Genomic DNA, 25,165 nt, shown 5'->3' on the forward strand with positions numbered 1-25,165 from the left:
ATGGGTCGAGGAGCTTTGGCGGTGCAGAGCTGGGGACACACAGGTGGGGTGGGGAGGATTGCATTGGCAATTATCATGCAGTGGGAGTACTGCAGAGGCTGAGACAGGAGGAGTCACTGTTCTGGAGGGGGTGTGGGAGAAACATGTTCCTCATGCAACAGCTACATCTAGTGTTCACTTGCCTCCAAGCAGGCAACCTGTCAGTTCTGTCTGTGCAAGTGTCAGAAGGCAGGACTGGAAAGTATACACAGTTAGTTACACTATAAAAGGATTTTTTTTTTATAACTGATAATGTACTTACAGTGCAGCAGGTAAAGTATTCACAGCACTTCAGTTTTCCCACACTGTATGTTACAGCCTTATTCCAAAATGGAGTAAATGAATTTTCCCCCTTCAAAATTCTACTCGCAACACCCCATAATGACATCATGAAGTTTTAAGTTTTACAAATTCAATACAAATGGAGTAAGAAATATGTACATCAGTATTCACACTCTTTCTGCAATACTTTGTTGATATGCCTTCAGCATCAGTTACAACCTCAAGTCTTTTTGACTATGATGCCACAACCTTGTTGCAGTTTTGCCCATTCTTCATTGCAGCACCCCTCAAGCTCCATCAGGTTGGATGGGGAGCGTCGGTGTGCAGCCATTTTCAGATCTCTCCAGAGGTGTGCAATCAGCTTCAGGTCTGGGCTCTGGCTGGACCACTCAAGGACATTCACAGTTGTCCTGAAACCACTCCTTTGATATCTTGACTGTGTGCTTAGGGTCAATGTCCTGCTGAAAGATGAACCTTCACCCCAGTCTGAGGTCAAGAGCACTCTAGAGCAGGTGTTCACCCAGAATGTCTCTGTACATAGCTGCATTCACATTTTCTTAAATCCTGACTAATCTCCCAGTTCCTGCCACTAAAAACAAAACACTTCCCACAGTATGTTGCTGCCACCACGCTTCACTGTAGGGATTACACCAAATATGACACCTGGCATTCACAGCAGAGTTCAGTCTTTGTGTCATCCTTCAGGTGCCTTTTGGCAAACTCCAGGTGGGCTGCCATGTGCCTTTTACTAAAGAGGGGCTTCCGTCCGTGTAATTGTTCAATTGCCCCCTACCTGGCTGCCTATTGAAAATTCAAGTGGCTAATCATTTTTTCAAGACCAACATCTGAGTATTTGTGCTGAATTTGGTGCTGGCATCACCATTTGAAGGATTGTTTCAGTTCTCTGCTGCACTATAATTACCATTTGTATAGTTATTAATTCAAGGAAGTAAACGTTTGTTGAAGTTGCATGCTCTTGCAGTTTCCCTGTTCAGTCACTAGATGCTGTGAATACTTTACACACTTTTCTAAATCCAAGTTGGTAATTTCTATATTTTGCATCTAAATGTTCATACACAGTTATGAGTTCTGAGCAAATGAACAAACACTTGCTAAATAAGGTCCTAAGCATGTATGGCAGCCTCACTAGTAACGCATTTCCACTGAAACTAACATTTTTACAACAGTACTTTCATGTTAACTTTAGAGGGTCAGGTATAACAATTCTCAATCTTGTCTGTGTCTCACCTCTTCAAAACCCATCGCATATTGCAGTAGTTCACTTGGTAGACAAAATGTTACCCATTGCATAGCGTGGGCCAAAATGCTCAAGTCACTTAAGTCTACTTTACAGTTGATTTGAGACAGCAACTATATTAATAACATTTCTAGACTCCTCAAGTCAGGGTTAAACATACTGCCGTTAAAATGAGCAAGCTAATAATTTTGTTAGCCTAATTGCTTTATGTTGGCTAACAAAAATTAGTTAACTTTCAGACTAGAAGTCATTGTTGAAGGTTAGGCAGAAATAGATACTAAAAGCACAAACATTAACTGGAAGTAGTTTAAGAGGGCAATGTGCGGTGGGTGTCCAGTGAAGGGGTGATGCATGGACCTGAGCCACAGAAAACTAGACCTAGCAACTAGACTGATGTGAGCCTGTAACCAGTATCTCCTGGATGAAACGCCAGTCCATCAAAGGGTACATCTCCAGCCACAGCTTGTACCCATTTACAGCTGGGTGGACTGAGACAATGCAGATGAGTCTTCTTCAGTCCTAAGCCCTAGAACTGAATCCCAGTCTATGTAGGCCAACTCCTATTACAGCGAGAAAGCTGCTTGACAATTGCCATTGAACATAAACCAAACACAAGGACACATTCTCTATGTCCAAAGTTAAACTCTTGGACTTCAAAGTGCTAACTCAATGAAGCCTTGGGGCTGTCTCACTGTCCAAGCATAAACTGGACAACAGTTATCCGACAGATACATTTTACACTTTGTCAACTTTCCAAAGGTTGGCATTTCTGCACTTGCCCACAGTTCGTAGCATTGAGACTTAACATGGGGATACCCAAAAGTTTTTTTTTGTTTTTTAAAGCAATGCAAGTGTTCCTGATTTTACAAACACTACAGCAACAAGTACTGAAGATGGGGGGGAAAAGAATAAAGTTTTCATAAAGAAAATAAATTTAACATTTACCTCTTATCCACTCAGCCTGGAACATGATCCAATCAGGCGATAGGTTTCAACATGCTCTCTTCCCTCTTTGGACTATGTCAAACTTACATTTTCCAGGTGCCATCAATTACATTTGTGAGAATTTATCAGGAACACAGTCAGCCAGCCGAACTGAGAACTGATATGTGGCTAGTAAAAAGACAACTCAAGACAGGTGTGTAACTGCAAACAAGGCACAAGTGGGATGGATACAAATTAGTAAACTGTGAGCAAGCCTGAGAGAAAAACAGAAGAACTAGAGTGCTGACTCCCTACAGCAGGTGTGCCACCATGTGAGACCATCTGCCATCACTCACGGGGGTTAGAAGTGCTCCCGAACAAAGTAAAGCAGTGCTTAATAGCACTCATGACAAAAGCGTTTATTAATTTGCATATATTCTTACTTTGAACTGACAGTTTAGAGACAGAATGTCTTGACAGTATTGAGGTAAGGTCTAACCTGAAATATGCACAGTATAAGCTTAACACCATTCAGGGACTTACAACAGTTATAAATCTGTGCATGAATCTTGCATATTTGAAGTATAAATCATTTCAAATGTTTACATCCAGATCTATAGTAAAATTTAATCAAACTGACAAAATAACCTAAAAATGATGTCATAGTTGCTTGCTCTACACAGCAAAATTACTGGACTACTTTCTTCCACCTGCAAAATGTAGTGAAAAGCTGTCCCATCCTGTCTATGGATGATGCTGAGACCCTGATTCATGCATTTGCTTCTTCTAGATTGGACTACTGCAATGTTCTGTTTTCTGGTTTACCGCGGTCCAGCGTTAGGTGTCTCCAATTGGTTCAAAATGCTGCTGCCAGAAACTTGACAGGAAAAAGAAAGTTTGCCAACCTTACACCCATTCTGGCATCTCTTCACTGGCTTCTTGTCTCCGTGAGGTCAAATTTTAAGGTTCTGCTATTAAGCTAGAAGATTTTATGGAGTGGCACCTCCCTACTTAGCTGACCTAATTAAACCCTACGTACCCCTACACATTTTTTCCAAACTATCAAATCAAGAAAAAAGTACAACTCAATCTATGACCCCACCCAATCATTATCTTACTCATTTTCTGACCTCCAAAGTACTGCATTTAAAAAAAGGACAACACTTGAGATTGGATTTTATTTAGTCCACTTTTCAAATGTACATTTTCTGTTTAAGTTCATTAAAAAAAAAGGATAAAGCATCATTAGCTTTGCAGTCCATATCACAAAAAGCTGCAACAAGGAAAGACAAGTAGAGAAGACTACTTAGTAGGCACATTTTTCCCAAATAACACATTTTAATCTGATGGCAAAATATGTACAGCAATGATTTTATCGTGTAGTAGCACATGCTTCGGTCTTCTGAGTGACAGTTCACAGGTAGTAAAGATTTGTGCTAAAAGATTTTTTTTTTTTTTTTTTTTAAAGTTGTCTCAAAGATTTATCTTTTGGACCAAATGAGCCAGTCAAATTTCCAAAACTGTACACTGGCTCAAATTGAAATAAATTAAAACTTGAGAGAAATGAAGAAATGGTGAAACAAATTGACCGTGCTTGTCAAAGTAAGTATTTCAAAAGATTTGCAAATATTCCTCCATATAAAATTAAGAATACTGAACTAAAAGTGGACTGGAATTCCACCACATGAAATAACTGATGAGAAATAAATTAGAAATGGATAGTTGTGTTAGTATGCATTTGTACAGAGTACCTGATTTTCTCTCTAACCTAAGTTTGATACCTTTGCATAACTTATAGAAAACCTATCACGTTCTTTTTAAAACTCACAGTAATTAACAAGTCCTGATACCACCGAAAACAGGCACAGGATTCCACCCTGCAGAATCCACATACCTTCAAGTCAAACACACTGGATTTACCATACAAATAAAGGACACTTTTCCTGTGTATATACATAACACTTTTGTACAATCTTTGCACTTCTGTTACTACAGATTGAAGACTTTCCACGTACAAATTAACGAGAAATCAAATCATATTCAGTGGATTAAAGCTTGCATGAATCCAAAGCTTACATTGGCCACTTGGTTACACGTAAAATGAACAACTTCAACTGCCTTTGCACATAAAAGTACAATTAAAAAAACAAAAAAAAAAATCTACAAATAGGGATCCTGTTTGGACTTTGTCCTGGACAACAAACCCTCGCTGGATGTCAGTTGCAGCCGCCCACCAGATCCTTTGCCACAAGTGAAAAACTGTAAAAGTCTCTACAAAAAAATCTCACCCAGGTTTTCTGAAAAAACAAAGTGTTAATCCTCATTGGTCATCAGGTGATCTTACTGTACATTAAGGAAATGCCAACTCTGGATTTATCAACCAGGCACTAGAAATTAAAAACAAAACTATTCTAAATTCAGAGGCAGTGAATGTTCCAAGTTAACGAGTCTGCTAAAGTCCAATCCCAAGATGAGACCAGTCCTTCCACCTGCTTTCTTACTGCATAAAGCTTATTTGTGACCCACTCCTCTTCTTACAACTATACATACTCTGCTGTTCTCGACCCGACAGAAGTGTAAACTAAGACAGTCGACAGCTGTGAAGCTCCGCCAGCACCGACTACAACGATTGGTGAGATGGAAGGTGACACACTGAACCAAAAACACAAATCAAGGCCTTGTGCTTTGCAGGTAGTTTGGGTATTGGTTGAATAGGGTCACTTAGGTCCTTTGGCAGGTGTATCTGTTTCTGTGGATTGGCGGCCATCGCTCCAGGCTTCCCTGGTGCTCTTTAGGGCCTGTGTACGATGCTGGTCGACAACCACGTAGTCAACACGCTCGTCGGACGCTGCCATGCCAGTCCCGTTGCTTTTCATCTGAAGTAGGAAAACATTTGATAGATCAAGCTTCGAATCACTTCAAATAGATTTTCCTTCAGATGTTGCCATTTTAAGGGTGCGTGTTTAGAGTATTGGGAAGGTAAAGTCCCTTCCTACCTTTCTAGGTGGGGTAGACTTGCCGGGATCTAGATCCAAGTCTAGGTACTCCACCTGTTTATCTCCTTTGGGCTTCACCACGGGGCTGCTTCCACCATCCGTAGCCACAGGCGGACCAAGCTTCATGTTCTGTCATTGGAAGAACAGATTTAACTGATGGAAAACCAACTGTTTGCGAGTGTCACAGTGAAAAGCAGCTCACACTCTCATGCACTGATGTGTTGTCACAACAACCAAAATTTATGACTTTAGAAAAATCAATCAATACTTAAAAATAAATAAATATTATGCAATCTCAGATTCAATATCAACATTAAAGGGTGCACATTCAAGCTCTCGTGGAAGCATAAACGCAATGCAGGCAAATATATAGTAATAAATGTCTGCATATATACTCACTGATAAAACTTGACCACAAATTGGGATTACTTAATGACAAAAGTCTTTTTCCTCCATCTACATTAATTATATACAGTCAAACTCGCGTATAAAGGATTCAGGTGCACCAGCGAATTTTGTCGGTTATAACTGAAATCTGTTATCTGCATAAAATGGACAAAATCCGTGTACGTATAAATCAGACAAAATCCATTATATTTAATAGATTAGTTAGTCAGGAGGTACTGAACAATCTACAGGGAATCCCCAGCTCCAATTAGGCTTACGTATTTCCTTGATTAAATGCCTGACATTGAATCAAAACCTGCCTCATTTAATGGCTGGGTCAAAACTTCTTCTGGAGAAAAAAAAACGCCTACCTTAAATAAGAACAAAGCATTATGTGCATTAAAAAGATTACATTTGATTGAGTCACTCTTTTTCTAAATCTGCTGCAGAGTGGTACCTTAAAATCCTAAAGCCTGATTTATGCTTCTACAACTACGACCATGCAATAACGATGACGTGTGCGTGTCCATTTTAAAGTTCTCTGTCATGTCTATACAATTTACCGCAGGAACAGAAGCTTTTTTGGATTAATCTGTCCCTCAATGAGTTTCACATCTGTATACAATCATCAACCTCCAAACCAGCTGTATGGTACATACAATTTCTCTACATAAATGGCAGGTCATTGCAGCGTCTTTTTCGGACTGCATATTTTTCTGCCAAACATAATTGATCCATGATCGAAATATAATCGACGGGGGCACATAGCAAAAACTTTTAATATAAGATGGGAGAGGAAGGAGTGAAACTGGAAAAGTGAGAAATTTAGCAGGCATGCATAAGGCTCCGGGGAAGGTTTGCAGCCACGCAGAGGGCTCTGATCTAAAGCGGTTTGGTTCACCACACCCAGAATCACAACAGAAATTTATTCAGATTTTCACCCTAACTTCATCCTCTTCATGCCTCCAGACAGCTTATAGTGTAGCTGATTTGTTTTTTTGGGGGGGGGTTAGAAAAATTAACAGCGTCAAGCAGCTCCTTCAAATCATGACTGTCACCAAAACAAACTCTGCCATATTTAGCTACACACAGCCCCTGGTAGTGTAAGCATGTGCGGTTGTTGGGGCGTGCAATAGCATATTTCATATAGCACCAAAATTGCATGCTAAAAAGAACTACTGCACGGTCAGTGAAATACAATGGCAAATGGTACAAATAACCCATGTCATGTGACATACAAGCCATCAATCAAATGACAAAGATCCACTCAGCCATTACATAAAACACCAGATACAGTGCAGGCAGCATTTTTGTTAATAGTCACTAGCCTCCTTTAGGTCCCGTGTCTGAGCACGCTTTGAAAAAAAAATACGCTTTAAATCATAGAAATATGGTAACCACTTTCCTCGAATCGGTAAGTGTCAGTTTTGTCAGGTACATGCGAGGGGATTTTAATGGAATACATTACGATGTGACGAGACGTTTCGTCCGAAGTGAGTGAAAAACTGAAATAAAATTTATTATATACAGTGTTTATTACATGGATCTAAATCTAAATCTGCTTGAGATTTTATATCATGTGCAATGTTATGACCAAGATGATTGTATTTTATTTTTCACCAACGCTCTCATGTTGATGTTAACCTGTCCTCTATGACGTGTGCTGCTGCCTTTCTTGGCTAGGTCTTTTTTATAAAAGACATTTCAATCTCAATGGAATTTCTACCTGGTTAAAAAAGTTATTATTATAAAACTATACAAAAGCATTGGGACTTCGGCTTTTGTCCGTTGAATGCGAATATCTGGTTTATACAATGATGGTTTAGGAGAGTTTTACTGTATTATTATTTTTTAAACTGAACACATTTTAATTTCACTGCTTCTAAAATACACTGTATAAAGTAAAATTAATTAAATGGCATGAGACTCGTCCTTTAGAGGGCACCATATAGCTAGACAACAAAACAGGCACCAAATTATCATACCAAAGCTGCACTGTGAAAAGTGGCTTCTAAGTTTTAAATTAAAAAGTTTATTTTTTTTTCCCCACATCATTTGAGTTCTTGTCTGACAATTACTGTTCAGACTGCAGATCTGAGTCTCCTCATACTAAAGATGTCATAAATGAGAACTAGAGTCCGCTGCCACACTCAGAAAAACACTCGCAAAATACATGTTAAAATGCCATTTTGACCTGGATATCGAGCCAGTAAAATTAATTTACATTAAATTATGTAAGTATTAAACTTACTCTGATACACACATTCCCAAATATTAGTGTTGAAAGTTACACGGATCGGATCTGTTCAAGCTGCTGAGCTGAGCTGCTGCGTTGAGCACAGCTCCTGAAACCATTACAATAATACAACCCCTGGCAAAAATTATGGAATCACCGGCCTCGGAGGATGTTCATTCAGTTGTTTAATTTTGTAGAAAAAAAGCAGATCACAGACATGACACAAAACTAAAGTCATTTCAAATGGCAACTTTCTGGCTTTAAGAAACACTGTAAGAAATCAGGAAAATAAATTGTGGCAGTCAGTAACTGTTACTTTTTTAGACCAAGCAGAGGGAAAAAAATATGGAATCACTCAATTCTGAGAAAAAATTATGGAATCATGAAAAACAAAAGAACGCTCCAACACATCATTAGTATTTTGTTGCACCACCTCTGGCTTTTATAACAGCTTGCAGTCTCTGAGGCATGGACTTAATGAGTAACAAACAGTATTCTTCATCAATCTGGCTCCAACTTTCTCTGATTGCTGTTGCCAGATCAGCTTTGCAGGTTGGAGCCTTGTCATGGACCATTTTCTTCAACTTCCACCAAAGATTTTCAATTGGATTACGATCCGGACTATTTGCAGGCCATGACATTGACCCTATGTGTCTTTTTGCAAGGAATGTTTTCAGTTTTTGCTCTATGGCAAGATGCATTATCATCTTGAAAAATGATATCATCCCCAAACATCCCTTCAATTGATGGGATAAGAAAAGTGTCCAAAATATCAACATAAACTTTTGCATTTATTGATGATGTAATGACAGCCATCTCCCCAGTGCCTTTACCTGACATGCAGCCCCATATCATCAATGACTGTGGAAATTTACATGTTCTCTTCAGGCAGTCATCTTTATAAATCTCATTGGAACGGCACCAAACAAAAGTTCCAGCATCATCACCTTGCCCAATGCAGAGTCGAGATTCATCACTGAATGACTTTCATCCAGTCATCCACAGTCCACGATTGCTCTTCCTTAGCCCACTGTCACCTTGTTTTTTCTGTTTAGGTGTTAATGATGGCATTCGTTTAGCTTTTCTGTATGTAAGTCCAATTTCCTTTAGGCGGTTTCTTACAGTTCGGTCACAGACTCCAGTTTCCTCCCATTCGTTCCTCATTTGTTGTGCATTTTCGAGATTTTGTGCATTTTTTGAGACATATTGCTTTAAGTTTTCTGTCTTGACGCTTTGATGTCTTCCTTGGTCTACCAGTATGTTTGCCTTTAACAACCTTCCCATGTTTGTATTTGGTCCAGAGTTTAGACACAGCTGACTGTGAACAACCAACATCTTTTGCAACATTGCGTGATGATTTACCCTCTTTTAAGAGTTTGATAATCCTCTCCTTTGTTTCATTTGACATCTCTCGTGTTGGAGCCATGATTCATGTCAGTCCACTTGGTGCAACAGCTCTCCAAGGTGTGATCACTCCTTTTTAGATGCAGACTAACGAGCAGATCTGATTTGATGCAGGTGTTAGTTTTGGGGATGAAAATTTACAGGGTGATTCCATAATTTATTCCTCAGAATTGAGTGAGTCCATATTTTTTTTCCCTCTGCTTGGTCTAAAAAAAAGTAACCGTTACTGACTGCCACAATTTTTTTTCTTGATTTCTTATAGTGTTTCTTAAAGCCAGAAAGTTGCCATTTGAAATGACTTTAGTTTGTCATGTCTGTGATCTGCTTTTTTTCTACAAAATTAAACAACAGAATGAACATCCTCCGAGGCCGGTGATTCCATAATTTTTGCCAGGGGTTGTGTGTGTGTGTGTGTGTGTGTGTGTAAGAGGCACAACGCAGGTCATTATAATCTCCGATTATATTATTTTTAAAGTGCAAATACAAAAAAAAAAACTGTCGGTCTTGTTGAACAATTTGAATCACTAACGACAAGTATTCTAACTAGACATTGGTCTAGCAGGGGAAAATATCAACTAGACATAAGTGAAGAGTTAATGATCCGTGTCCACAGGCAACATACGAGGTCTCTTAGATAATAAACCCACCCTTTTATTTATTTTTTTTAACTATATGGATTTGAATGACATGCGATTACACCAATCATGCTTGAACCCTCGTGCGCATGCGTGAGTTTTTTCACGTGTGTCGGTGACGTCATTTCCCTGTGGGCAGGCCTTGAGTAAGATGTGGTCCCGCCCTCTCGGCTGAATTCCTTTGTTTCACACGCTGCTCGAGACGGCGCGCGTTGCTTTATCAAAAATTTTTCTGGACCTGTGAGGAATATCCGAGTGGACACTATTCGAGAAATTAAGCTGGTTTTCTGTGAAAAGTTTAACGGCTGATGAGAGATTATGGGGTGTTTCTGTCGGTGTAAGGACTTCCCACGGAGCGGGACGTCCTGCAGCGCTTCCAGGCGCTGTCGTCGGCCTGTTTCGAGCTGAAAACATCCTAATTTAAGGCTTAATTCACCCAGGACATCGTGAGAGAACAGAGAAGATTCAGAAGAGGCCGGCATGAGGAATTATGCGGACATTCCACTGTTTAAGGACATTTTTTTAATGAAAGACGTACGCGCAAATTCGCCGAGTCGTTTCCGTGACGACTCGGCAAATCTGTGTGCGCCGCGACAGGAAAAACACCTCCGTGTTGAAAACCATTTGTAGAATTCAGGCGGCTTTTAATGGCTTTCAACAAGTGAGTAACTGAGAAATTGTTTAACAGCTTGGGCATGTTCCAACTTGCCCGTTAAGATTTCCAACGGAGGTGTTTTTCCTGCCGGGGGTCCAGCCCGACATGCGACTCTGCCCGCACGTTCTTTCATTACAAAATGACCGTTAACAATGGAATGTCCGAATAAACTCCTCATGCCGACTTCTTCTGAAAGTTCTCTGTTCTCTGACGACTTACTGCGTCAACAGAGCCTGAAATGTGGAAGTTTTCAACTTGAAACGGCGAGACGCTGCCGCCTCAAAGCGCAGATCGCCGTCAGGCGCCGTGGACCGTCCTTAAAGCGACACTACCAGACCAAAATCTCTCATCAGCCGTTAAAATTTTTACCGAAAACCAGCTGAATGTATTGAATGGTGTCCACTCAGTTGTGCCTTACAGTTTTGAAAAAATTTTTATCAAACAAAGCAACAGTCTCTGAGCCATTCCTAAACAATGAAAAAAAAAAAAAAAAAAATCGATGAGCGGGTGGACGACTCCTCACTCAAAGACTGCCCACAGGCGAATGACGTAACCGACAGGCGTGAAAAAACTCTCGCATGCCCACGAGGGTTCAAGCATGTCTGATGTAATCACACGTGATTCAAATCCATATGGTTTTTGAAAAAAATAAGGTCGGATACTTTTCTAATAGACCTCGTACACCTGTTTATCGACCAAATGTCACAGGCAAAGTGACAAGAATAACCAAAACCACTTATGGAAGGAAATATTGTCTCCCTTCATCCTCCATTTGTGGCTTTGCCAACATGTGCAGCTTTCCGGCATATTTCACCTGTTTCTTGATGAGACTAACTGAGCGTTAATGGGCACTTCTCTCTAAGATGTTTGGAATTAAAATGGCGACCACGCCTCCTTGGCGGGACATGGCTCAGTGTGACTGTGGCCTCTTGTTCTTATTTATAACCTCTTTGGCTCACACTGAATTCATTTGAGTTTGAATATTTGTAAACAGATATTTTCTATATCTTTAGCCATGATACCAAAATAAACTTTTGGTGAAAATTCTGGCATTGTGACAACACTTGTACACACGTTGATCTTTGACAGTGTTATATTTAAACTATAAGTAGGATGCAGTTGTTAGAATTGAGACAGTAACACAACTACGACATGCTACACCTAATAAAAATGGTAAAAAAAAAAAAAAAAAAAAAAAAAAAAAAAAAAAAAAAAAAAAAAAAAAAAAAAAAAAAAAAACAATAAAACACCGCATGATGTGCATCAAAGCCACAAGTTCCAGATAGGGGTGTAACAGATCATCTTTTTGCTGATCTAATCTCATGATAACACCTGAAACTGGTCGCCTTCGGTGCTCTAACAGGGCAAGTCATGCGTGTCTAACCTAGCAACCCTGCTCACCTCCTCTATGGTGTCAAGTTCCTCCACCTCCCTCTTTACAGGGGTGATGGGGACAGTGCAGTAGAAGGACTCCTCTCTACGCAGTGAGAAAGAAGTAGTGACAAAGAAAAGAATAGAAACAGCAGATAGTGAAGAAGTAAACACTGCGGAAAATAATGGATGAAGCCACGGCCTGGTGAAGCCAACGAAATAAAGAACCAGGAAGAGAAATTAAGTGATGGAAGAATAGACATTAACAAAGCATATTGGAAGAAATACTGGAAAACAAATTGTTATGAGCAAAAAGACAGCAAAGCGTTTCATTTATTACCCAAACTGCAAGGAAAAGCATCCGTTTTTGTATAAATGGGGCAACCAGACCATAGCTGAAGTGTTATTAACCCTTTACAACCTGGAGGTGGCTTTTGAGCAATGTCCGCTTAAATAACAAATAAAGGTAAAGGCGTACGACTCAAAGGTATGACGTAGGAGTCACTTACTTTCAACTGACAAACAAAAATTTTAAATATATCAGCTGATATTAAAGATATAGTGTGCAGGATTTAGAGCCATCTAGTGTTGACGTTGCAGACTGAATCATGCCGATGTCAATCACACAATTGATTCTTTTCATGTTTTTGCTTATTTTTGCAGTTCATGCTCTCTTGCCATCTCTTGTAGTAAGCAATATGTATGAGCCTCCATTTCACAAAAATAAGGGTTCTCAAACTTGTTAGTGAACAGGGGAGCAACTACTGATTCCTCTTTTCTCTTCAGTCTTCCAGCTATGTTGTACAATGCAAAATGCAGAGTAAGTATGACCCTTTTGGGCTACTGTACCAACATGGTAGTGCAACATGGTGGCCTCCTTGGGGTGGCAAGCCCCCATGTGGATATGAATTGCTCATTCTAAGCTCATGGCAAGCCCCCATGTGGATATGAATTGCTCATTCTAAGCTCATGAAAACACAATGATTTGTTGTTGCAGGTAATTAATTATACATGAATGCATAGATGGTTATGAATGCTATATTCCATTTTTTGCTCATAAACAAGCCTAAATCCTGCATACTGTAGCTTTATGGTTGGACTTTGAGCAAAGTGCCCTTTTGCACAAAATCCCACAAAACAACTTCCACTTTCAACACACTGTGCAAAAGAGCCTTCTCTAATTTCATATGCATTGCCTTTGTGCTGGTTTGGTGTCTTCTGCACCAACACCTAATGTATATTGTCTGCATTTTGACATAATACATGCTTGTTAGATCAAAGGACAATACAACCAATTTATAGTTGTTGGTACACCGGAGAAGCAGTTTCAGTATCCACCATTTTTTTGAGTGCTTAAATTAATTACATATTATATTTAGTCTACATAGAGCTAATTTGTGATACTGCACGCTGTATATTTTAAAACCACAACTACTAAATAAATCAAAGGCCTACATACCCAAATTTGATCATGCACTCATGCTTTCTTTAACTTTAGCTTGAAATTCAAATGTTTATGAAACTTCAGCTCCATCTTCATGAGCACAAACATTCATATTCCCATCCAAACGCTAGTCTAGTTTTATCCCTCTTGGAATCAAATGCCTTCTTTAGTTTCTTGCAACTTGATCTCAGACTTTTCCTAACAATGCTTCCTATCTGTATTTTATAAACACGAGCAAAGCATTTCCTTGTTTTTGTTTGCAAGCATCTGCACAAGATTGTAGGGCTGCTCATGCAATTTTGTTACGGCAAACACAAAAGTGGGTATTGTGTACTGCCACAGAACCAAAAACAGGTGAATAAGAGATACTAAGCTTGGTTTTGCTGGGAGAAGTTTATATTAAATTAAATTAACTGTGTGGGAGATTATACACATAGTTGGAAGTGACTCAGGACATTTAAACCTTTGCAACCATATGAACAATACAATTACTAAAGGCAAAGGCAAATTTATTTATATAGCTCCTTTCATGCACAAAGCAACTCAAAGTGCTTCACAAGATTAAAAACAAAAACACTTTAACATTACATGATTAAGAACATTAAAAACAAGACATCTGAATTACAATAAAAGGAAATGTATATATATATATATATATATAGAAAATAATACAATATTTAATAAGTTATAGAAAGGCAGCATTGAATAACAATGTCTTAAGCCCAGATTTAAATAGACTGTTTGGGAAGACCTCAGATGTTCAGGTAGTTTGTTCCATAAATGAGGACCATAAAAACTAAAGGATGCCTCACTGTGTATAGTTCGAATTCTAGGGACACACAGTAAACCTGTCCCAGATGACCTGAGGACTCTGGGCGTCGCACAAGGAATCAACATATCTAGTATATACTTTGGTGCAAGACCATTTAACACTTTATATACCAACAATAATATTTTAAAATCTTTCCTATGACTCACAGGAAGCCAGTGCAAATTTTTGAGGACTGGTGAAATGTGATCGAATTTTCTGGTATTTGTAAGAACTCTTGCTGCAGCGTTTTGAATTTGCTGAAGCTGTCCCAATGATTTTTTACTAAGGCCTGTGAAAACACCATTACAATAATCAAGCCTGCTAAAAATGAAAGCATGAATAAGTTTTCTGATATCTTGTTGAGACAGTAGATGTTTAATTCGTGCTATATGTTTTAGATGTAATAAGCAGACTTAGTGATAGCTTTTAAGTGATTGTCAAATGTTAGGTCAAAATCAATAATGACACCAAGATTTCTGGCTTGGTTTGTGGCAGTTAGTGAGATAGAGTCAAGGTAAGTCATAACCTTTGACCTTTCATTTTTGGGGCCAAAGACTATCACTTCAGTCTTATTTGAATTAGGATGAAGAAAATTGACACATCCACTCATTAATATGACTTATACATTCATTTAATGATTGTAGGGGACTTAGGTCTTGGGATGATACTGAAATATAAAGTTGAGTATCATCTGCATATGTATGATACAAAATATTGTAATGTTCCATAATTTTAGCTATGGGCAACATATAGACATTAAACAAAAGTGGCCCAAGAATGGACGCTTGAGGAACACCACACGTTATCCTTGTTTTATCTGATTTATAATCACCAATTGAGACATAATACTCCCTGTCTTGAAGGTAGGATTTGAACCAATTTAAAACAGTACCAGTGAGTCCTACCCACTTTTCTAATCTGTCAAGCAATATACTATGAGTTTGACCTCCCAAACTACTAGTTTGGGAGGTCCTATGACTTATATTCCAAAGAGACTTATTTATGAAAAAAATACTGCATTATCTATAATCATAAGATGTCCAAAAATAGGGGTAAAATCACACACACACACACCCTTAAAAAACAGTGTGGTGCATATGCAGTACAGTGGAACAAGAAACAACATTAAACTGACTTTTTAAAAATTGTGTTAGATGTTTTTTTAAAAAAGTGACCTATAATCGGGTGTACTTTTATTTTTGACAGATGCAATTTATACTCTGGTGCGACTTATACTCTGGGAAAACAGAGGACATTGAAAAGCATTTTGATTTTTACACAAAATATAGTTTTTAAAGCTGTACACTACACTCACGACCACTGAGGTGTCAGAAAAATAAATGATCAGATTAAAGAAGAACTTTCAACACACTTTTAGATCCAAGAATTATTTATAAATTTATTTTTACCAACCTTTCACTCAAACACTGATGAAGGTTGTATGGCTGAAAACTGAAAATTCAACTGTTGCTCAAATTCAAAAAGGGACCTTTAACTCCACAGTGAGGGTACAGATTAAAGTATTTCTTGTGCTGAAAGTACAATGCCTGAAAACCACAAGAACAAAGCACAGAACAAAAGAAGGTAGAACAGCAGAGGAAGATGGAACTGCAAAGGAAAGTGCTAAAGTGGCGAGGAGTCCCTCTGCAGCAACCAATGGTTTGTCCGTAATGACATCTTAGAAAGAGGAGACAGACTGGAAATGGAATATCTAATGCTTCCTGTTCAACCATTACAATTTATTATGCTAGCCTGCAGCGTTGAGCCCTGGTGAGTTCAGTTGCCTTTATCAAAAACCCTGTTGCATTCATGATGCATTTTATACTTTTCACATAATATGACAAAAAGAATTCACAGTAGAGACGCATTTTCTGTGACATCATAGTAATAGTAATCATGCAACTTGTTATATCAGAAGACAGTTGTGTGTTTACATACTGGTTCATCTGTGGACATATTAGAGATCATGGCTACATAATTCTCTTCACAGTCCTCGGAGTCAGTGCTGGAGGCCGTGCTATGCACTGACGGCGGTCTCGCCGGCATTGGAAACCTAGAGAGACTGAGCAGCATTCACAATGTTTACACACCGAATTCCAGGCAAGTGTGTGTGCATGCACAGACACACAAATAGTCTCCAATGAGCATAAATATGGAAAACTACAATAGGAAAAGCCCCTGCAGCGGTAAGAACAGACATGAACGTGATCGTAGAAGAGCTAAGCTGCATTCAGTGTAGTGCAGATCTGAGGCGGAGCCCAAACCCAAGTGTACGAGCAGAACCACTATGACAGAAATGCATGATGTGTTAGTGTCTACATGTATCTACTACTGCAGAAGGGCATGTTCACACCATTTTCATGAAGGACAAAAAAAAAAAAAAAAAAACAGCTGCATTAACGGTTGATGAGGAAAAACATGCAGTTTCCTCATTCAACGCTTTATTCGCCTGAAGATGAACAACAAAACTTTCTCAAGACTGAAAAGGACTCTGTTCCTCTTCCACAAAGTCTTTTCTCAGTCACACCAATTTGATCCCCAATAAGAAGGAAAAATAAAATGGTGTAACCACACCCTTATTGGTTCACAACCTGTAGAGTGATCAAGTTGCAGAAGGGTTTTGGGCACTTACTCCCGAGCAAATGAGCGTGTGACAGGTGAGCGGACTGGCGTACAGGGCTCCTCCCATTCTGGCAGGGGTTTAATCTCCAGTGGAGCTGGTTTTCCTGAAGGAAGAAAAAAAAAAAAAATCAAACAGCATTCAATCACTGTTCAAAAACAGACCCTGTAAGTACACAGCTGTGACAGCAAAATGTGGTTTCATTTCATGTTTTGTATATTATCAAATGCGTTATGTTTCAACAGCAGGTTGTCAGCAAATTATTGAATATTTAATTTACATTTAAACATTGCAAACAGCGGTGGGCCCATGCACATAAATGCATTATATGCTGAACCAGGGTTCAGTTCAAGGTTTGAAAATTTGGAGTCCCCATTCAATCAATTAATTTTGATATTCATATGCGATGTGCAATTGATAGAACCCATTTACTGTTCTTGTGTGGAATGCACAGCTTACCATTTATACATTTGTTACATAATCAACTATTCTCTATTCTGTCATACAAGTTCATAAATTTGACCTAAAATGAAAACAAAACACAATGGATTCATATTCATTGTTTCGTCAGCATTACAGCTACTTGTCCTTGATGGCCCCGAAGTGCCAGGCAGTCTCTTCACAACAACCAAAGGCTACAAAGTTAGGCCCACTGAGACCTGCAGCAAAGGGTCCATTCAGTCCTCCCCACCGTGTGCAAATTTCCAAATGTTTTATGTATTTCGGAAAAGTTATACCTTAATCCAGAACCTTATTCTAATCCTGACATTATTTAAACCATTTGAGATAAATAATTTGCAAAGTTACTAAGCAGCTGAACAGGTTTAGAGCCTTGTTCTGACAACAGAAGCATTTCCAGGAATGGCAGTCATACTGGAGACAAAAAAAAAAAAAAAAAACAGAAATCCCCATTTAGATCTGGTTCACAAACTGTGCAGAACATAGCAACAAGGGAAACAGCTGCACTGATGTTGAAACTCTGTATAAGACTACGTATTTTCACAGAGGAACTTGATTAGGAATCAATAATGGAATTGACTAATTCAAATAAATGAATAAATAAAATTTCCATCACTCCTCAAAGAGACTTAAGATATCTACTTTATGCAGAGGAGAAACACTACATGTGCAAGAAGAAACTTATTTATTAATATTGTTCAATATCCTCCTGAGAAGGCATCACAACCTTGTGAAGTTTTGTTTTTTTTTTTTTTTTTTTTTTTTTTTTTTTTTTTTTTTTTTTTTTTTTTAGGAAAAACTAAATGCTGCTTTTGGAAGCAAGGAATTTTAAAATGCAAACAAGCACACAAGAAATATGAGGACGACTTTATAGAGAAAAACTAATCATTGTAACATCCTGCAATAATCTACTGATCCAATCATTATGATGTCTTGTTTGCGTGAGTCACAGGAGCAGGAGGGAAGTGAAGATGTTGCACCTGGAGGTAGGCACGTAATCAGTCATTTATGCTGCTTGTGTCAAATCTATAATATCAAATTAAGGGACACTGATATGGAGTACCTGTTAAACCTGCTGCTGTGATAATACACAAAAAAAAAAGAATTATATATATATATATATATATATATATATATATATATATATATATATATATATATATATTAATCAATCATCTTTTCCTTTCCTTTTATTTGGGTCATCACTATAATTTATGTTAAAATTATGCAAACTGCATTTAATGTGGACACTTCCCTGAATTATTTATTCATCAATTCCCAAACTTAGGAATACAGTGGTCCTCTCTGAAAGCATTTCCACTAACATGAAGTATTTCCATTTGTATATTATGTGAAAATAAGTCAGATAAACAAAGAATAACATTTAATAAAACCTGATGACTTTTATTACTTCTAATGGCATTTTCAAAAACTACACTAAATGTGGGTCAACTTTAAATTTTAGACACAAAACTGTAAATCAGATCTTTTTAAAAATGTATTAATTTTAGTGACCTCACGTCCCATCTGCAGTACCTTGAGTGCCCACCAGGGGGCCACAGCTCACAGTTTGGGAGCCACTGATCTAAAAGGGTTAGCCAATGAGCAGCACCCAGTCATGATGGTAGGCACTTTTTAACCATCCTGTAAGTCTGATGTGGAAATTCGGCAAACATCCCCATTATATATTAAAAGTATTTTCAACCACAGGATATTTGGGAGGGGTGGGGGGACGTAAGTTTTTGGAAAAAAAAAAAAAAATTCTGTGTCTCATATTTGAGGAAACAAAAGCCCATGAAAGTTTGAGCATCAGACTTACGGAGTTGTTAAATAGTGCCGACCAATCATGAGTGAACCAGTAAATGTTTACACACTGAGCAATCAGCTAGAAGTACTTACTTGAAGGAAACCACTGATGACCTTTTAATACATACCAAAGGAATCACTGCCCAAGATTAATATATCATATGACTTATCCAATATATGGGCATGTCTACTGTTGTGTTGTAGGTTTTGTGCAGTATACTGAAGAAGGCAGCGATGGTTTCTGAGTAATCAGAGTTCAAAATCTGCACAATTACATTCTACAAACTCACCCATCTTCATGTGGAACTACAGTGACAACTCCATTCATGTAACAGCTTTCACAACTATGTATTTTGGTACCACTGAATGGCTATGCACATTAAAGTCATAAATGATCGTTTTCACACAGTTTAACTCAGTTGGAACCAACAAGCCTGAAAAGCAAAGGTTATCCCATCATATACTACTTACAACATGCACAGTGCAGAAATAAGGTACAGTCTGTAAAGTCATAGAAAAATGTTTTCAAATACACAAAGTACAGGTGAGTGTAGAGTACCTACCCTTGCGTCGTCCCCTTGGGAATTCACCTACGGTTTGAGAGTCAGTTCGCTCTAAACCGACACCTTTTGCTCTTATTATTTTAGGACTCTGACCTGATTGGCGAAAGAAGACTTTGCTTATTATAAAATTTCGGTAATTGCAACATGTGTGTCTAATTTTAACAACTAACCTGCCATGCAAAGCAAAAGACGAGACTTTGCTGAACAACAAACCTACACCTTCACATATACCCAATCACCGTTTTTGCACACCAGCTACAGAGAGGATGATTGTCATGACAACAGCAGACCCACATTGCCCAACATGCAACTGACTCCATGCACCACAGCTTCCCACACAAAGACTGAAATCACAGGTGTGCATGCATGAGGACGAGACTGTAAGCACTGAAAATACACCGACAAATCACGGCAAGCTGACAAGAGTGCACACAAACTGCAGAACTGATGAGACAAATGGCTGCTTCAGTTTGACACACTGAGAAGAGACAGCAAGAAGAAAAACTCAAATGTGCCACGATTTCACCCCGAGATCCTAATCATTACTGGCATCACTTACTGGTGCTACATTAGTAAAGTGATGCTGGCCTGGGCTATACAATAAAGCCCTCAAAATACGAAGTAGAGGAAACCAAAGCTGAAAGAGAAGTGCAGAGGATATGAGCACAGCAGGTAGTCAGCTGAATTTAAGAAAAGTGGGAAAAGCTGCATGGCTCATAGCTAATATAAAATAAACAAATCAACAGTGTGGATGTGTACTTTTATACACATAAAATATATTTCTCCAAAAAAAAAAAAAAAACTGAAACTGAAACTGATGTTAAACAATAATTCATACAAATGATGACACAAAGTTGTATATACACTTTTCTAATTTCCACCTGAATATCACAACAGAACATTAAATATTCTATTTACAGATATTAAGATATCACTGGCAATTTCAAGTAAAATATATTATGGGGTGTGTTGGGGCAGTGTACAGTCTGTGGTATCTTCAGGTTCGAGTGCCACGTTATGTGACCTTTGCTGCCGGTCTCTCCCCATCTCAACCAATCCCCAACCTTTGGTGCTGGGAAAGAGCAAAATCATGTATTGATTGTGAATGGCCACTTGAGGCTAACTCCAAAAGACTCCCCTCTAGACTCCCCATAGATGTTCATGTTAAAATGTGCAGCATTACAGCAGAAATAAACACGTTTACAGCATGGTACAAAAAACTGTTTTGCTCTCTACAGCTAGTTTCCCTGCTCAAGGCAACAGAAGAAATAGAGGTTTGGTCACTCTGAGTGACAGCTGGTGTGTTGGCAAGACAAGGGCCCCATAAGCAGAGGGTGATCGCTGATGTGGAATTTGCCATTTGTCTTTTCAGAGCACTTTATTACAAATATCTGCAATAATATGTGAGGGGAGGTGATGGTGTAGTGGTTAAGCATTGGGCTTGAGACCATAGGATTTTCGGTTCAAATCCCAGCCTGACCGGAAAATCACTATGGGCCCTTGGGCAAGGTCCTTAATCCCCTAGTTGCTCCCAGTGTGTAGTGAGTACCTTGTACAGCAGCAGTGTAAAGTGCTTTGAGCGTCTGATGCAGATGGAAAAGTGCTATATAAATGCAGTCTTTTTACCATTTTGCTGTGCAGACACTTGTGCAGCTCAGCTCTGAGCTGAAAAATAGTTATAATAATAATAATAATAATAAAAATAATAATAATATCTTTTGTTAAAAATTATTTATGTTCATTGAGGTCAAGAAAGGGTGACTATAAAGTGAGAATTGGCAAAACAGGTCATTTTCATGTTGAGGTGGCAGGGGGGGGTTGTTGTCAGCAGCTGCTGAAGGTAACTAGTAAAGTAACTAGAAATCTAACTAACTTACTTTAAAAAATTGAGTAATCAGGAAAGTAACTAAGTTACCTTTTCAGGGAGTAACTGGATTATTTTTTCAAAGTAACTGTGGCAGCACTGGCTACGCTTGTCCAATAAGGTGCCTACAGGCACCAGGTCACAGTGAGATGTGGAGACGCTAGCTCAGTCGCTGTCACTCAAAGCGACCACACCCCCAAATTTACAGAACATTATGGCTTAAAATGTCTTAAACTAAGAATTAAAAAACAATTCACCCCTGTACAGTTGCCATAGAGGAAGAAACTCTCTTTTTTATCTTTTTTCTTTTTGTATTTCTGGGAGGGCTTCATGTGAGGCTACCGAAGTGTACCACTTGGCGAAAGAAGGTGCTAAACAGAACAAAAACAAAATACCATGTTCAAAACTGAAAGGTCATGGGTGCAGAGTGTGTGTGGGAGGTCTCACACAGATGTACTGCTTTGGTTCATACTGTTGCATATTCATAGGCACAGCTTTTGAGAAATGGAGAGACCTCAGTTTGATTTTGGGGATGAAAAACAACTTTCCAATGGATACGTAAGCCAACATAAATGAAATTACTTCACTAATCAGTTCTTAACCAGTTTTTCTGAATACACCGCAGGTTACAAAGAGGCTGGACTGTAGCTGGCGGAGTGACCTTCAGGCAGTTAGCACCTTAGGTTACATCACCTAAAAATAGCTTTGAATCTGTGCCCATTTTTCAGACACTATATGGCTAATTTTATTGTTATCAGCTACATCAGGACTTGCCCAACTTGAAGAGTTGGAAGTAATGGCTCATAATCTCGTATATAATTTTATAAAAGATACTGTTGATTTGAGTGAGATATGCCCTTTAAATTACAGGTAAAGATTATTTTGTTGTCAAACATTTTTCACTTGTCAACATCACTCTGTAATTGCTGTGTGTTTACAGCAAGTATTTAATGACTTTGCAGCAGGAACAGATGTATTTCAATGAGCTGCATGTTTTGCACAGTGTCCCAATTGTACAAAACCCAATTGTACAGAATTCCTAACAACTCTTTGTGACTGCTGTCCCACCTTTGCATTCTGCGTTATTTCTACGCACAAAACATATCTCTGTAATGGGAGCGGATGTCGAGGGGTTTAGCACATATTTGTGATGGGGGTTTATTTTGTTAATAATTCAATTTAAAACCACCTTTGTATTATGTAGACATATCATAAATACCTCATAATTACCTCATAAAGAATAACATTTAATGAAACTAACAGATGACAGGCAATGGCTTATTTTGTGAAATATGAAGTGGATGGAGTTTACAGTTTAACGTCCCAATGATGTGGAGTAGCGCCAATTCTTAGCACTCATTCTTGTTTGTTTATTTATTAAAGAAGATAACATTGAAAACGGAAATAAAACTGTATGATGGGACTTCCTTACATGTCCTGTTTTCACAAGGGAAATAAATAGCTGTTTTACCTATAAGATTCAGTATCTCCCCATTTTTCTTCAAAGCTCTCTGTGTTATTTCAATACGCCAAGATTGCAATTCTTCCTGCTATTAGGTCTTTCATCAAAAGGCTCCATTCAGATGAAGAGAACAAAGGGGATGGAGGTGACCATGCCGGGCTTTGGTCATTCCATGGCACAGAGACCAGCCCCCTCCAAAACAACCAACAGGGCCTCTTGAGCTTGGCACAAAAGGGCTTTCTGACAAAGAACTAACTGTGCTGCATATAAGAGGATGTAGCAGGCACTAAATAAATTCATCAGGAGGTGAAACAGGCTGGGCAAGGACAGACTTAAGATTGTGGCATTCAGCACACCAGAAAACATTCATCTATACAATTGTCTGAGAAGAAAGGAAAATAAAAGTGAGTGCTACAAGAGTGCTTAGGAAGAACAGCATTTTTTAGAGATGGCTTTGTGATGATGAGAAAGCACTGGGAGAATCACAGCCAAGTGTCAGATGAAGCACGGTCAGATGGTACATTAGTGAATTTTGAGCATACAGGTTTAATGCAACAAACCGGCGCACAATAAACACAGCAGCAAGGCATCGGGCAACCGACAATACACTTAAAAACAAAGACAACAATCAATCTCCACATGCACACACACACCTGATGTCTTCTCACCTTTGCGGTCAGGTTTGAGATTTCGGTCCACAGGTGGGGGCTGGCAGTCACTGATCATTGGCCTGCGGGGAGGGGTCTTTGGACTTGAACGGAAGCCCATGTGGGCAGGTGGGGGAACCTGTTTGCCCAGGGAGGAGAACTCCATAGTGCCTGGAGTCATGGGCACATAGTTAGCTTCATGCGTGGGTTCTGGCAAATTGTCAGAGTGATGATGTGAGGGGGAGTTTGCACTCATGGGTACATAGTTCTGGTCTACTTCTTCAGTGGACTGGCTTCCCACTGGCATCATTCCTTTGTTTTTCTGTGGATGATTCGACATACATGCATTGAGGATGTAAATCACAAGTTTCTTTACAATATGATATTATACTGCTTATTTGTCAGCAAAATGATAATTGCTGATTTGTCAGCAATATGATAATTGCTGATTGGGGTGGGCGATATATGACATTATTATATGGCTACAACGCTACATACACTCTGATTGGCTGATTTCTGATTTGGCATTGAAACAACTGATTGTGTGTTAATACAAACTAAAATAAAATTTGATACAAGAAAAGCTGCATCTATTATTCATTAAGTCACCAATATAACTTTTAGTTCTCAGGAACAATGATTTGGGTGTAAATTGGATTCTTATTCACTTAGATAAATGTGAAACGCAATAAAACAGATTTTTCCATCCAGTGCCGACATCAGCATTTCTGGGATACTCACAACTTACGTATTGTGGAAAACGACACACAAATCACATCAATATCTGACTTCTATGACCATGTTAAAATGTAATCATATATTTCTGCACATTAATCTGCACACGTAACAGAAGAAACCGTAAAATGCAGATTTAGCAAGCTAACATATCACGTTTGCATTGGAGACAGTTTGAAGTAAATTCATCCCAAAGAGAGTTTGTTTTGCATGAAATAACTTTAATACCGTCAACTGACAATGAATTCTGTCAAAAACGTGATAGAATAAAACCAAAGACTTACCAGGGCTTTTTCATATAAATAATTTTTAAAAAGCTGGGTCAGCGTTTTGGTCCTTTTGGTTGAACATTTGAGTTTATTCATGATGAAGTTTAGTCTTCCACAGCAAAACAACGTTTCATTCATTTTCTTTGTCGTTTCAACACGACGCGGAGTTCATGGTTAAAATCTGTAACAGCGCCTCTCATTCACTACTGTGTGGTCGAGCAGCACGGCATTACATTATCTTGGATCAGGATCTGAAAACGTGAGACACTGTGGCGTCTCAGAGACGTTTCCAAACAAT

The 25,165-nt window shown here is 38.7% G+C and overlaps 1 protein-coding gene across 9 annotated transcripts in view; it reads right to left on the reverse strand.

Moving 5' to 3' along the window:
* Nucleotides 1-4,843: 4,843 nt before the first annotated feature.
* The window catches only part of gab1 (GRB2-associated binding protein 1), a 152,620-nt gene continuing 132,298 nt past the window's right edge, over nt 4,844-25,165 (reverse strand). For 4 of the 9 annotated variants that reach the window (XM_034189098.1, XM_034189094.1, XM_034189092.1 and 1 more), the window contains 6 exons: nt 23,885-24,185; nt 19,891-19,983; nt 17,075-17,168; nt 16,381-16,504; nt 5,500-5,628; nt 4,844-5,379 (listed from right to left, as the gene is read on the reverse strand). In XM_034189098.1, coding sequence (XP_034044989.1) covers nt 5,221-5,379; nt 5,500-5,628; nt 16,381-16,504; nt 17,075-17,168; nt 19,891-19,983; nt 23,885-24,185 — 900 coding nt within the window. In that variant the 3' untranslated portion in view covers nt 4,844-5,220. Of the gene's footprint in view, nt 5,380-5,499; nt 5,629-12,217; nt 12,294-16,380; nt 16,505-17,074; nt 17,169-19,890; nt 19,984-23,884; nt 24,186-25,165 lie in introns of all 9 variants that reach the window. The other 5 variants (XM_034189099.1, XM_034189097.1, XM_034189093.1 and 2 more) reach the window with 3 other exon arrangements.

Source organism: Thalassophryne amazonica, chromosome 15 (genome assembly GCF_902500255.1).
Source record: "Thalassophryne amazonica chromosome 15, fThaAma1.1, whole genome shotgun sequence".
Classification (NCBI taxonomy): Eukaryota; Metazoa; Chordata; class Actinopteri; order Batrachoidiformes; family Batrachoididae; genus Thalassophryne; species Thalassophryne amazonica.